This window comes from Cucurbita moschata, unplaced genomic scaffold (assembly GCF_002738365.1).
Source record: "Cucurbita moschata cultivar Rifu unplaced genomic scaffold, Cmos_1.0 Cmo_Scf00004, whole genome shotgun sequence".
Lineage (NCBI taxonomy): Eukaryota > Viridiplantae > Streptophyta > Magnoliopsida > Cucurbitales > Cucurbitaceae > Cucurbita > Cucurbita moschata.
Window position 1 is genome coordinate 1,005,826 of NW_019268520.1, and position 14,655 is coordinate 1,020,480.

At 37.8% G+C, this 14,655-nt stretch overlaps 2 protein-coding genes across 3 annotated transcripts; one reads left to right on the top strand and one right to left on the bottom strand.

Annotated features, from left to right (window-relative positions):
* The first annotated feature begins 4,976 nt into the window (after positions 1-4,976).
* On the top strand, positions 4,977-8,663 carry LOC111442183 (cytochrome P450 87A3-like). Of its 2 annotated transcripts, none has more exons than XM_023079476.1 (9): positions 4,977-5,218; positions 5,310-5,635; positions 6,426-6,571; positions 6,652-6,903; positions 6,996-7,085; positions 7,178-7,256; positions 7,333-7,439; positions 8,235-8,356; positions 8,452-8,663. In XM_023079476.1, the coding sequence occupies exons 1-9, from the start codon at positions 5,028-5,030 to the stop codon at positions 8,558-8,560; spliced, it is 1,422 nt and encodes a 473-aa protein (XP_022935244.1). In that variant the 5' UTR covers positions 4,977-5,027; the 3' UTR covers positions 8,561-8,663. The 2 variants fall into 2 exon arrangements, with proteins under 2 accessions (XP_022935244.1, XP_022935245.1); XM_023079477.1 differs by having other exon boundaries at positions 6,652-6,723.
* Positions 8,664-12,204: 3,541 nt separating this feature from the next.
* LOC111442241 (sugar transport protein 13-like) lies at positions 12,205-14,172 on the bottom strand. Its single transcript, XM_023079550.1, has 4 exons — positions 14,034-14,172; positions 13,595-13,917; positions 13,395-13,519; positions 12,205-13,328 (listed from the first exon to the last, which is right to left on the bottom strand). The coding sequence occupies exons 1-4, from the start codon at positions 14,170-14,172 to the stop codon at positions 12,365-12,367; spliced, it is 1,551 nt and encodes a 516-aa protein (XP_022935318.1). The 3' UTR covers positions 12,205-12,364.
* Between the last annotated feature and the right edge of the window lie 483 nt (positions 14,173-14,655).

The window sequence follows — 14,655 nt, forward strand, 5'->3', positions numbered from 1 at the left end:
AGAGTAACAAAGAGATGAGACTAGAGGGTTGTGTCAGAAGAGACATTACGATGGATTTAGAGGGACCTCATGCATTTTGTATGTTCATAAGCATAGGGCTACTTCCCTTAGAGATGATGAGTGCGGACGCGCACCTTACGATGAGCGCGAATGCGCACAGGTGCGAAAGCACACAGATGAGGGTGTTCATGAGGCGCATGACACTATGGGGTTCCGCTGACCTCCGGACGTCGCTACAGATTAGCTTGACCAGAGGGTCCAGGGGGCGTGCGAGCGCCCTGGGGACTCACATTCACACGTGTGGGTCGTGTGTAGGGAAGTACTACACATCCAATTTGTCCAAGACTGGATGATTAGAGGTAGGTCCCTATTCATGATTGCATGTGTTTGCATTAGCATGGCCCCTATAGTGGGGTCACTTACTGAGTATTTCTTACTCAGGCCGTGTGCCATATTGTTTTTTTTTCAAGTAAAGGCAAGGCGCCCATGTACGGTTGACGGTGGCATCGTGATCAGAGACTGTGGCGCGTGCATAGGATAGATGCATATTTAATTCCTAGTCTTAGTTAGAATAGGGCGTTTGCAATTCATTCATTTAGATTAATTAATTTGTAGTCGTTTTATTTTATTTTATTTTATTTTATTTTATTTTTTGGAACTCTAGCACAATGTTTGAAACACGCGTAAGTCCGGTAGTGTTTTCCAATGTTTTAATGTATTCTGAAGTTTTAATTTTTTTTCCGCTATCAAAGATGAGCATGCTTAGATTTTTATTCTGCATTAGAGATGAGCATGAGACGTTAGTGGCGACTCAGGATATGTGGAAATTTAGGATCGTTACAACTTTGTTCAAGAATATACTAACTCTTAGTAATTCTTCGTAAGTGTGACCCGCCATTTTCAGTCCTCAGAGATCGGCCCCAACAATGCTATCGAATGAAAAAGCTAAAGTTGGGAATGGACCTAAGAAATCCTATCCATTTCTAAAATTTGCATTGTTCCGACTCCCATGTTATGACCCTCTGAATGGGTAGTTGCTCTAGGCCAACATGCAGACGAAACATGGGAATCCCACGGTGCAACCTAGTGGTGGAGACCATTGGATGTGTTGATATACTTCCTTTTCCCACTTACTATAAATACTTTCTCTATTCACCTTGTTATTGACTCATGCAAATACCTTCCGAATGGAGGCCGCTCCTAGGGCAACACAAGGCCAAGCATGAATCTCACAGTATGAATTTTCCAGAGAGCGTAAAAAGAAAACGATGTATCTCATATATCTTTTTACTCCCATTAAGTATTTTAGACAGTTGTGTATACTTATTACTTTGGTATATTCCGGCTAATTAGATATAACCTAAGTCTAGGTGATTTTTCCAAGTATAACATTTATACTGGATTTTTACCTATGATATCTAGATGATTTTTCATTTTTTTTAAAAAAAATCCTTACATCACTCACACATGCTCATAAAACTAGGCTAACTAAGTTCAAGTACTGGCCTGATATCCAGGTAGCAGGTGTTCCGTAAACTGTCAACTTAAGTACCTTCAGCCTTAGACAAGATCGTGTCAGGTGAGCTTTCTTGTAACCGCAGTTTCACAAGATATCAACCTATTTTAACTATTAAAATTGATCATGCTTGGTTGTTAACCTTAAGTGAGCATGCATTTATCTTTGTTATAGATTTTAACGTCTATATCATTTTATGACGTTGAAAATAACCTATAACATGCATCTAACATACTTTATATAACAATTATATAATCATCCATACCATGCAATAATATAACAATTTATATCTATCACTCATGGAACCCTAAACATGCATACTATACATTATAACACTTATAACATACTTGGAATGCATGAAACATGCTTAGCCTATGGTAGGATTTTAAATCTATATGACATACGTTATGCATATACATTTTCTATTTAATTAAAACATACATTCATAATGCATAATTAATTAAACACACTAAAGTGGATTGGTTTTGGCATTTTAAAACAAGCAATTAACTAAATTATTACATTAAAAATTAAAAATAACTTGAACCGCTCCCGAGGATCACGAACTGGCCGAACCAACCTTTAAAAACGTTGAACCAGACCCCAACTGCCAGAAAAAACACCCGAACTGCCTTTTCCATCTTCTTCTTCGATTCAGCTTGCTGTCTCTTCTATTTTCGATCAATTACAACCTAAAATGGACTCTAATGACTCCATAAAAATTACAGACCTTCCTTCAATCATTAAAGTCCATACACGTTAGGCCAATTACAATAATTGCATCAAATGGAAGCATAAAAAAAATGCCAAAACCATAAACATCCACTTTAGCAACTACAAAATTTCATCATGAAATGGTACCCAGCTCAAATTAATGTAAATCAAGGGCCTAAAACTTGCTCTATACCAATTGATGGTGTTAATATAACACATGCGCAAGCAATTTGGATCTTAGGCACTCTAAGTACATCAATTATAGTAAATTAGCTAGCATGTTCAAAAGCATTAAAACTCAATGAGTTTGAATACTAACCTTTTGTGGTTCAAATTTTTTTTCCTCACAAACGGTTTCGAACCACCACTAGTGTCTTCTCTACTATTCTTCGGCCTTAAAACGGGATTGTGGAATTCGATGAGTGACTAAACTTGGAAGCGATCTAATATATATGAAGAGAGAGTTTATTGAGAGTTTTTCTCAAGGTTTTTCTTGGAGAAGTTTCATGTCCCTTGATCACTCTATTTATAGAGTCATATTTTTATGTTCATGCAAATTTGAGATCACTCAAATTTTGACACTCAATATTCCACTAACTCAAACATGGATTTTTCCATTAGGTGAAGTCAACATTTTGACTTTCTTTATTTTAATTCAATAATTAATTTAAATAATTAATTTCAAATCAAAATAATATTAAATGATTAATTAAACAATTTAATTAATATTTAACATCAAAATAATATTAAATGATTAATTAAACAATTTAATTAATATTTAGCATTAAATCAAATGTCAGTCTCAATCAATTTCGGAACATATTGATTATGAATCACTATTCATAATTAAAATATTTAAATCTTATGTAAATATCTTTCATTCTCCCTTTTTGTTCAATTCATAATTAAAACAAAATGTGGTTAAATATATCGTATATATTTAACATGTATTACCTAGTTTGAATTCAAACACTTCGAACTCACTCGTCACACTGTTCTAAGATTTAGTCCAATATGAGCTAGCAGAGGAACCTAATGGACCTACAGATCATGGGCTCCAACGATCCGAGATTAACCGGCTAAATTCATTAACCTTATGAACCAACATTCGCTAACTACTAGGACACTCCACTATAGCCTAGTAGTTGCACTCCCCTCACTATAGATATATTTCTGTCCATTTGATATAACCATGATTAGTAAGTCGATCCTTTACAGGTTGTTCGTAACTAGAGCTGGGTCAATTTACCGTTTTACCCCTAAAGTTACTTTTTGTTCCTTAAGTCTCACTAATCCTCTAATGAACAATGGGTTTGTGGTCCAACCACCTAGTTGAATCCCTCTCGGGCCAATGAGAGGGTGGGCCCCCTTGTTCAAGACTTGGAGTCAGTACTTAAGGGAACAACCTCTCTACTGTCCCTAAAAGCGAGTAAGAGTGTATTCCATCTTAGACCCTATGTCCCCAGCTATTCACCTAGTCTTACCCCTGAAATGGGAGGCTTATTGAGTCGGCGAACTCGGGCCACTCTCACTCATGCAAATCTAAGGATAATTCCGAATAAATAGAAGTTCATAGTTAGCTTAGGATTAAGATCGAGTTACCGAGGTCATCGAATGAAAAAATCAGTCTCAACAGTAAACGACATTACAAAGTGAGAGTGGTTTTCTTCATGGTCCGATCTTATGCAATACTCATTGCATGGGACGCCCCCACTCACATGTCTCCACATGTGCAATTTAGTGATCACATTGTTTATATTATATTCAAAAGTGGGCCGCATCCATAGTGTCCCCAGAATAAGGTACTCAACTTTATCCCTGTACTATAGATAATTTTGACTATATACTTGAACTTGATCCACTCTTATGTCTCTATGTATAGTTCAAGTAATCATACTATAGCCAGAGTGTTCTTAGTTTATTGGGTTTAGATTGATCATCGTAACATTCACGTTATTCAATAACAATCTTTAATGAATAAACATCAATTATAACTTTATTGAAAACAGAATATGTTTTTGTTTACCACATGTAATTCCTCTAAATAAATTTACGCACATTAAGCATGTCATGCATACAATGGTATCTCTATTTTATTACAAAAAATAGAGTCGTTAAAATATCATATAGTCATAAGATTTATATGCATAGAAGTACGATACATCAAATAAAAAAATATAGTCATATCATTATCATATTGACACATAATAAACAACCACACAATATGCGTTGATCATACAACACAACAACTTCATCCCACCGGTCTATAGGCATTCTAGCGGTGAATCCACTAATAGTTTCAAGCTCACTTAGTACTGCTATGCTTGCCTTGGCCAAATTCTCCTAGATTCAACTTCCCCTAATCCAATTCATCTACGATCGATATTAAAAAAAAAATTGAACCTAGAACCTGTCCATAAAGTTAAAATCACTTAACTATCCTAAAACGAACCCTTTTAAGTTTGTACATAAGTGTTTTAATTTATCTAAATAAAGTTAGGAGTGAACCAAATGACAACTTTTAATCAATAATCCCACAACAAGTAGCCCTTTTCGTAAATTTGTAGTGAGATATTTTTGTGAGAAACTTCCAAGTGCTTAATGGATGTATTCAACGTAATTCCGACACGACAAGCAACGGCAAAACAATAACCATTTAGCATTAAATTATTACGTCTATTTAAGATCTCACTCCAACAAAACGTCTAACCCTCTCTCTCTCTCTCCTTTTCATAATAATCTTCAGCATATAGTTCTTCCCTATCCACCAAAACTTTTGATTAAATTCATAACCAAAATGTGGGTTCTTATGGCTATCATTTTTGGTATGAGTATCATAACCTGCCTCCATGCCTTGATAAAATCCAAATATAATGCAAAACTTCCAAAAGGTTCAATGGGTTTCCCCATTCTTGGTGAAACAAACCACTTCTTTGCTCCCAATCCATCATTCGACGTATCTCCTTTCATCAAAGACAGAGTTCTCAAGTACTCAAAACAAAAAAAGTTCATTTTTTTTCTTTGGAAATATCAATTTTCGCCCTTCAATTCCAATAAAATTTTGGTATTTTTGGTTCAGGTATGGACCCATTTTCAAAACAAGTTTAGTGGGGAAACCATTGATTATCTCAACAGATCCTGACCTAAACTATCTCATATTCGAACAAGAGGAAACATTGTTCGAATGTTGGTATCCAGAGACCTTCAAAAAGATATTTGGAGATCAATTCTTCGGATCCTTGCATGGCTTCATGCATAAGTATCTCAAGAACATGATTGTTAACGCTTTTGGAATTGAATGTTTGAAAAGTATGGTTTCTGAAGTTGAAGCTGCAGCAACTACAAGATTAAGAAGATGGGCATCTTGTAAAGTAGTTGAATTGAAGGATGAAATTGCAAATGTAAATTGATACTCAAAAACCTTTCAATTTTTTTTTTTTTTTTTTTTTTTTTTTTTTTTTTTTTGTGATTTTTCTATTTTTTTAGATTTTAATATCATTTTCTACTTAATTTGATTCAACAAAGTGTAATAGTTTTCAACCATCTTTCCAATAAATTTTGTGGTTGGTGACCAAGTTTTATGCTTTAGTTAGGAAGATCGTTACTAGTTCTTAGTGTGAGGAAAAAGTTTAAGAACATAGTTAGTGTTTCCTCTACGGTAAATACTCCTTAAGATGTACGATTTTTCACCCTAATAAATAGAATTTTAAAGCTAAGTGCTTAAGCTTTCTTCGCTTCAAAAGATAGAGCCCCTCAAGGTGTTCCTTTGCCTCTTTTACTTGTTTCGACATAATTTTGATCGAGGGTCACATCCAACATTTTGTATTACGGCTTTGAGGATGTCGAAACAAATGTCGTCACCATACAAAGTCACCGAAGGAGAAGTGACAATGCTAAAGAGAGGAAAGGAGGGGAAGTGTAACATTCCAGTACCCGTTACTCACGAAGAGTAACTACGCAACATGATCGATAAAAATGCATGTCAACTTACAAGCACAAGTCGTGTGGGATGCCATTGAGCAATGTGACATTGAGGAGTGTAAGGACAGGATGGCTCTTGCCGCCATCTACCAAGTAGTCCGGAAGGACATTCTTCTCATGTTTGTAGAGAAGGACTCGACAAAGGCAGCATGGGAGACGTTGCAAACAATGCATGTGGGTGTGGAACATGTCAAGGAAGCAAAAATGCAGTCTNTACTCGATCTCACGGCAAACAAGTTGATTAGTTATGATCCAGAAAATTCACCAGAGAATTTGAGAGAGAATTTTGTTGCATTCATTCAGGGTTTGGTGTCTTTCCCTCTTGATATTCCTGGAACGGCTTATCATAAATGCTTACGGGTAATTTGAATTATTTTTTCATACTAAATTATGAATTTAATTTGAATTATGATGTTTAATGGAATTGATTTGTTAAACAGGGTAGAAAAAGAGTGATGAGGATGCTGGAAAACATGTTAGAAGAAAGGCAGCAAAATCCAAGGAAACAAAATGTTGATTTTTTTGACTTTGTTCTTCAAGAACTTCAAAAGGATGGAACACCTCTCACTAAAGAAATCGCTTTGGATTTGATCTTTTTGCTTCTTTTTGCTAGCTATGAAACCACTTCCATTGCTTTAACTTTAGCTATCAAATTTCTCCTAGATCATCCCCACGTCTTGACCCAATTAACTGTGTGCTTCTTAAATTTTGATATCAATTTTGTTAATTGGAGTACCCACCATTGGATAGTCCCACATTCTTAACATTTTTCAATGTTTATTAGGAAGAACATGAGGGAATTTTGAAGAACAGGAAAGATAAAGCTTCTGGGATTACTTGGAATGAATACAAATCCATGACATTTACATTCAAGGTGAAGGAAGAATTAATTATAAAATTCTTTGTTTTTTTTTATTTTTTTTTATACGTATTTGAAATTGATTGATTAATAACTTGATTTTGTAGTTTTTGAATGAGACATTGAGGCTGGCTAATATTGCTCCTGGGATCTTTCGAAGAGCATTGAGAGACGTTGAGTTTAAGGGTAAGGCCAAATGTTGTGTTTTAATTGCTTCATTAATTGTATTGTTAGTAAAAGGGTGTGTATGTTGCACGTACAGGAATTACCATCCCGGCGGGATGGGGTGTCATGGTGTGTCCTCCAGCTATCCATTTGGATCCAAAGCATTATGTTGACCCACTTGCCTTCAACCCATGGCGGTGGGAGGTACGTTGAGTATATATTTTAATAGCCTTTATATGTACATACACACAATATGATGTGCTACCTATATATATTCATAAATATGTTATCCAACCCGTCGTTCTAAAAAACTCGAAACCGAACGAGATCCAATGAATTCAATCTCAAAAACTCTAAAGAAAAAAAAAACCATTAATCTAATATTTCGAGGCAAAGAAAATAATTGTTTATTTGAGATAAGAATCCGCCTGTGAGCTAATAAACTTGACCTAGTAAAATAAGTTACTACTTATTTAGGTAGTAATTGAAGAGAATTATTAGAAAATTTAGTGTAATAAGTTACTAACTTATGAAGCAACTATAGAGAATTGGTGGTAGTTGTCAGATTGTAGACCAAATTTAATTAGGGGAGATGGTAAGTGGTTCTTAACTTTAAGGATAAAGTTTAGGAAGCTAATGAGTGTTTTCTTGGCCATAAATATTCATGAGATATTAAAAAGCTAAGTGCTCAAGGTTTCTTTGCTCGAAAAGATCTCTCCCCTCAAATTGTTCCTTTGTTTCTTTTACTTGTTTCGACATATTTCGATAGTGGGTCACATCCAACCCGGTCCACGAAAAAGATAGATCCAATCCAAATTGAATGATTTTAAATAACATTGATAACTATTTAAAGGGTTCAAAACAAACTCTAGAGTAACGTAGGGTCAAATTGAATGGTTGTAATTTTGGTGGATCGTAACCGAACATAGCCACCAAAATGTGATGGAATTATTTAAACCTAATCCGAACAAGTTTATGATACGTATCTGTTGTAAGCAGAGATGTGAAGGGGCATCGAGGCATTTCATTGCTTTTGGAAGGGGCTTGAGATTTTGCATTGGTGCAGACTTTGCCAAATTGCAGATGGCTGTGTTTCTCCATAACTTGGTTACCAAGTACAGGTACGTGTCTTCTAAATGCCTATAAGAATATGCATGAATACAAGACAAGGCCTTAACTGTTTCAAAGCTTCTTAATATTTTTGAATGCCACTTAGGTTCAAAGCAATTGGAGGAGGTAATATTGTTCGAACCCCAGGCGTACAGTTTCCTGATGGCTTTCACGTTGAGATCGTGGAGAAAGAGAAGAAGCCCTCCAAATACTAAACAAAACAAAAGAGTGTCATGTAATGCTTCTCAACAGTTAAAAGACTGTCCAAGTGGCAACTATGTGTTTAAATCATATATTTATGATTAAACTATTTCATAATAAAAACAAAACGTTGCGTCTCTCTTGTACACTTAGATGTATTGAGAATGGCGAGTTCATCAACTTTCCGTAAGCCTAAAATACTCTTGGAAAAAAAAAGAATTGTGATCTAAGGATGGGGGAAAACACATCCACCCGCTTCACTCTAAACGACTCAAAAACGACTCAAAACTTTGGTGAAGCTAGGATCCCTTTGTTGGGAATTAATGATACGTTGCCCTTTGGCTTAACCATCAACTGCGCCTACTAATATTATTATCTTATGCATGCTCCAAATCAATTTGTATCTAGATTTGTTCGTGATTGAAGTAGATGTGAGGGCTATTTTTCTACTTAGGCTACAACTACAGTCATCTTACCTCGGTGATATAATAGCTATGCACCATAATCCTTCACCCACTTGAATCATTTGTGATGTCTCATATTTAGGCTCATATGATTTGTCAACATTTGAATCATCTCCCCACGTAAATAGGTCTATAAATTCTTTAACGCGAAAATCACTATTGTCAAATTCAAATCGTGGGTGGGATGGTTACACTCATAGTCCTTCAACTAGCGGAACATATGTTATAAACAACAATCTACAACTGCTATAAACAACAAGACCTCCACCAACTGATGTTCTAAGTACTAGTTGAAACTAACCATTGATTGAGTTTCTGTAAACAAGCTTTATAGGCCTCCTTTATGTTAAACACATGACATATGTGGGATTATTGGACACGTGTCATCATGCATAACACAAATTTTCTAACCATACCAATAGTAAAATCACGTACTTGATTGGTCTTAACTAACGTTATATCTTATTTTTGAGATTGGCTTGACTTGTCCGAAGTTTGTAATGACCTACATACAGATATTCCACTATATTAAGAACATCAGGCTAAGTCTAATTCTGGAAGAAAAGTACAGAATGAAAGGGAAGAGCTAACAAAACCTGGGAGAGGAGGGGAGCTAATCGTTGAACAACCTATTTCAAATCAAGTTCAAAAATCTGTCAAGTAAAATTTGCAGATTCTAGCCACTCACACCTTTCCATTGTATGGTAGTTTTTGGAATATGAGAGGGGAAAGAGAAAAAGAAGTTGGTTGGGAGTGTTTTAGTGAAATGAGCTTAGGAGTGGAGAAAATTGGGGATGTAGGTTAAAGAAACCATATTTTCTTTCGTAAAAACTCTAAATATCTACCTACTTAGAATAGTTATTAAATCTTTCAGGCTCATCTCTTTAGGTACAAATATAATTTAAAAAAAAAACAATCATCTATAGTATAAATGTCGAAAACATTTAAAACATCCTCTTCTCTAAAAAACACAGTCCTGGTCTTACGTGTTTAAATACGATACTGAAATTTAGAGAAAATAAAAATAATAATACAAAATAATTTAAAACAATAAAATGCGAAACAACCTATTCTAACCTAAGACTAGGAATTTAAATATAAGTCTACCCTATGCATGCCCGTCTTTGCTCACGATGTCACTGTCATGTGTACATGTGCATCTTGCCCTTACCTGAAAAATGATATGGCTCACAACCTTAGTATTTCGAAGAATACTCAGTGAGTGACCTCACTATAGGAGGCAATGCAAATGCAAACATATGCAATCATGCTCTTGGGACCTATCTCTATCTCATCTACAGATGGCTCTAATCTTGGACTACTATGGATGTGTAGTACCTCCCTACACACGACCTACACGTGCGAGTGTGAATCCCTAGGGGCTCACACACCCCTAGTCCCTCTCTGGTCAAGCTACTCTGTAGCGATGTCCGAAAGTCAGCGAAACCCTCGGTGTCATGCTCCCCATGAACACTTTCATCATCATACTGTGCATGTCCACACTCACCATCTCTAGAGGAAGTATCTCTATGCTTATGAACATACAACATGCATGAGGTCCCCTTTAATTCCCATCTTAACATCTCTTCTGACACAACCATCTAGTCTCATCTCTTTGTTACATGAAGTAACACATGCTCGTTGGATATTTATATTAATATCATTTTCATGTTCTTAGGGTTGTGTTCTATGTTGGTCTATCGACATGATGCAATATGACACTCATCATCATATAGCATGTTTAATACGTCATGCAATCATCATACTCATCATATCGCCATGAAGTGCATTAAGCATATCAAGTACGTCATACATCGAAATATATATATTACGCACATCATCATGCATCATAACTCAAGCACCATAACTCATACATCATCATAACTCATATATCATCATATACTAGTATACAACATCATACAATACATCTCATACATCATCATAACTCGTACATCATCATAACTCGTACATCATAAATTGTAGCTCGTACAATTTCTAGTCTATCCTTACCGTAAAGTTCAATCACTTGGTTGCTTTAGTTCGAGTTCTCCCTAGTTAGTTAACATAAGCTCCCGTTTCTTGAGAGCTGCTCTAAAGGTTGTCAGGGTTTGTTTCCTATCGCACTTTTTGTTAATATTTCATATTTTATTTATTAATCCAACTAACAATGTGAAATATGGCTTTAAAATGGTCTCAATTACCTTAATTGGGGCTGAAAACAGGTTCGGGAGGGTCGAAAAGGTGAAAACGGGGAAAAATGGAAATCTGAGCCGAATACGTCGAGGAAGTTGCCGGAGCAGCCGCCGCGCCGCCCAAGTCGAGCCGTGCCGAAGGGCTGCTTGCGCCGCAGGGCGAGCCACGTCGTGCAGCGCTTCGGGTCGAGGCGCGGGTCGCAGGTCAACTCGCGGGTCGTCGGCTGCATATGGGCTGGCTTGCTGGGCTTCGGTTCGCAGGCGAGTTTGGATGCAGGGCGGTTTGGTTGGGCCACTAGGCTTGGGTTCTGGGCCTCGGTTAACAAGCTAGGTTGGTCTCGGGTTGTCGGATGCGGGTTGCAGAGCGGACACGGGTGCAGGCTGTAGGCAGGTTAGCGGTTACGGGTCTTGGGTCTTGGGCCGCTACAGGATAGGCTGGCTGAAGACGCGGGTTGGGCCGCGGGCACCCGATTCGGGACCGAATCGGATCCGACGACTCCTTTCTTCTTCGCCCGATTTCCTGCGCGATTTTTCGATTCTGTTTCTCCTCCTTCCTTCGACTATTCCCGTCATTCTTCCTCTCCGTTCTCCTCCTCAATCCTTGTATTAAACATTGTGCTTCATTTCTACAAAGTTTCGTGGCTTGTAGGCGCCTAGGACGACAGATCTTCAAAGTTCTCAAAGGTTCGGATTTTTCGATCCCTTTCCGACGACGATTCTTCTCAGAGATCCGCCAAATGTCTCGTAGATGGTCGTAGGGTCGTCAAGGATCTCTTTAGCGGTGTATTTCGGGTGTTTTGACATCGGTTTTGGGTTATTTGTCTGTGGGTTTCATTTTCGGATCCTCGCCGGAAAACTTAAGACAACTTCTCTCTCGCTCTTTCCTCCCTGATTTTCTCTTTTGCAGGTGTCTTGGGAGCGTATATGGAATTTGGAGAATATACTCTTTTTGTAGTCTTGTTTGAACTGATGCTTACTTAACACACTTGAAAAGTTGACATGTTTACTCGTACAATCTCATCTCTATCCATTACAAATGGTTGAGGCGTATGCTCTTAATATGTACACAATTATGGAAGAACAACAAGCATGCATGTTTGCGATTCCTCTCAATAATTCTAACATTCTACCTAAAATCTAATGTACATAATGAAAAACAAAGCTAGATTTCAGACTGTGTACACTCATCTGAATACTCTTCCATCTCACCCTCCATAAATTTGCTCCAAAACCAATGTTGCTTCCACACTCTCTCGTTCATCTCTTCAATCGGAACACCCTTTGTCTCCGGCAGCAAATAATACACGAACAACGACATTACCAACACCCAACCAGAGAAGAACAGAAAGATCCCAAATTTCATTTCACAAAGCATGGATGGAAAAGACTGCGAAATCAAAAACGTGAACATCATATTCACACACACTGTCACACTTAGCCCAGCCGACCGCGTTTCCAGTGGAAATATTTCACTTGGAACCAGCCATCCCATTGGACCCCATGACCAAGCGAAGGATGACACAAACAGGCACAGCAATAGCACCATCGTAAAGGCCATCCCCTGAGACAAAGTGTTGGAATTGTCTCTCACTTTCAGCCCTAATATGATTGCAATAATTGTTTGACAAACCAACATTTGGACTCCGCCCACTAATAGCAGCTTTCTTCGCCCGCTCTGGTCCACAAAGTAAATTGGGACCAACGTGGACACAACATTAACCACCCCTGTTACGATGGCAGAGTATAGAGACGCAGCCTTGCCGTAGCCTAATGTTTTGAATAGAAGTGGAGTGTATAACAAGATCGCGTTCATTCCAGTAAATTGCTGGAAAACCTGTATCATTATTGCTATAACCAATGGCGCCCCATTTTGGCCCGTGAGAAGCTCTTCAAAAGGATATTCCACTTTCTGGGAAATGCTACTTGCACTCAAGATCGCCATGTATTCAGGTTCAATGTTGTCAGTGCCTCTAATCTTTCGTAGCACTGATTTCCCTTCCTCCAAATGCCCACGTTCGATCAAACTATTTGGAGTCTCATCAACCAAGATCGCTCCCAGAGTGAATAACAGAGCAGGAACGCCGGCCAAACCCAGTGTTATCCTCCATCCCCATTCGCCTTCCATCCTAAAATATCAACAATTCAAAATTCATCTAAAATGTGAACAACAAAGATGAGACTTTGATTCTTACTTGGATGTGGTGAAAATTGTCAAGTCCCCAAAAAGAATGCCGAGGGTCATGTCGAATTGGAACAGTATATTGAGCGCTCCACGAATCCTGGAGGGAGCTATTTCTGAGATAAACAGGGGCACAGCCTGTTTTGAAGGTTGAAACAGCATTAGAATTTGGAAAGAATTTGGTATTGAAAGGAGTAGAGATTAGGAGTAGACCTGGTTGGCAAACCCAACTCCAGAACCCAGAAAAATTCTTCCAACAATGAGAATTGGGAGGGATCGAGCAGAGGCGCTTAGAATGATACCGACAAGGAAGAGAAGTCCGGCAATAAGCATGGTGGTTTTCCGACCACGATGTCTGGTGGTATTAGAAGCGTAGAAAGTGGAAACCAGAGCTGTGAGAAACAAAGAAGAGGTGAAGATCTGTATGCCCTGATCTTCGTATCTACAATAATTGTTGTTCATCTCTGCCTCTTGAGACCTCTCTTCACCCACGGGAAAGAACTCCTCCAAGAATATTTGCATCGATATCACTCCCCCTGCGCCCACATCGCCAATTCTTCACTTCATTTATCAAAGGGTGTTTTAATCTTTCAAATGAATGCGCATTAGATATGATTTTACATATGCAAGACAGAATGTTACCCTAAATTACCAGAAATGCCAACGTCATAGCCGAACACGAGGCCTCCGGAGGCGACCATTATAGAGTAAATGATAACCACTGGAGTGATCTTGGCCTCCAATTCGATGGCGTCTTGAAGCGGAGGCGCTGCAAACCCCGCTGAATGCATCCTTTTCCTTAGTTCTCTTGACTTCGATCAGGAACAGATTGATGGGTATTGGAGATCGAGGTGTTTGATTTTATTGATTGTTTTGGGGAATGAAAAAATAATCTGAGACTTGAATTGGCAGGGAGCAGGTTTAGGAGCGCTAAATTCTAGGAAGAAAATTGGCTAAGGATGGATTTCTCTATTTCAGACAACACTTTCAAATCATCCAATTTCATTATCTAATGTCTGTCTACTCGTGGTGCCAAACCTCTCTCAACTTTAAATAGTATCTCAATCTCCACCTTCAAATTACAATAACGAGGATTCTCTTGCATTTACTCTTTCTCATGCTATGAGTTAAATTGTCTATCTCAATCGCGAATCGTGCTGGTACTAATTTTGGTCTGGTTCTCGTTAAGAAAATCTCGTCTTCTATAAGCTTAGAAGTGTATGTTGTATTCAAGAATATAGTAGAGATATAAGTGGAAGTCTGGTACTCCAACT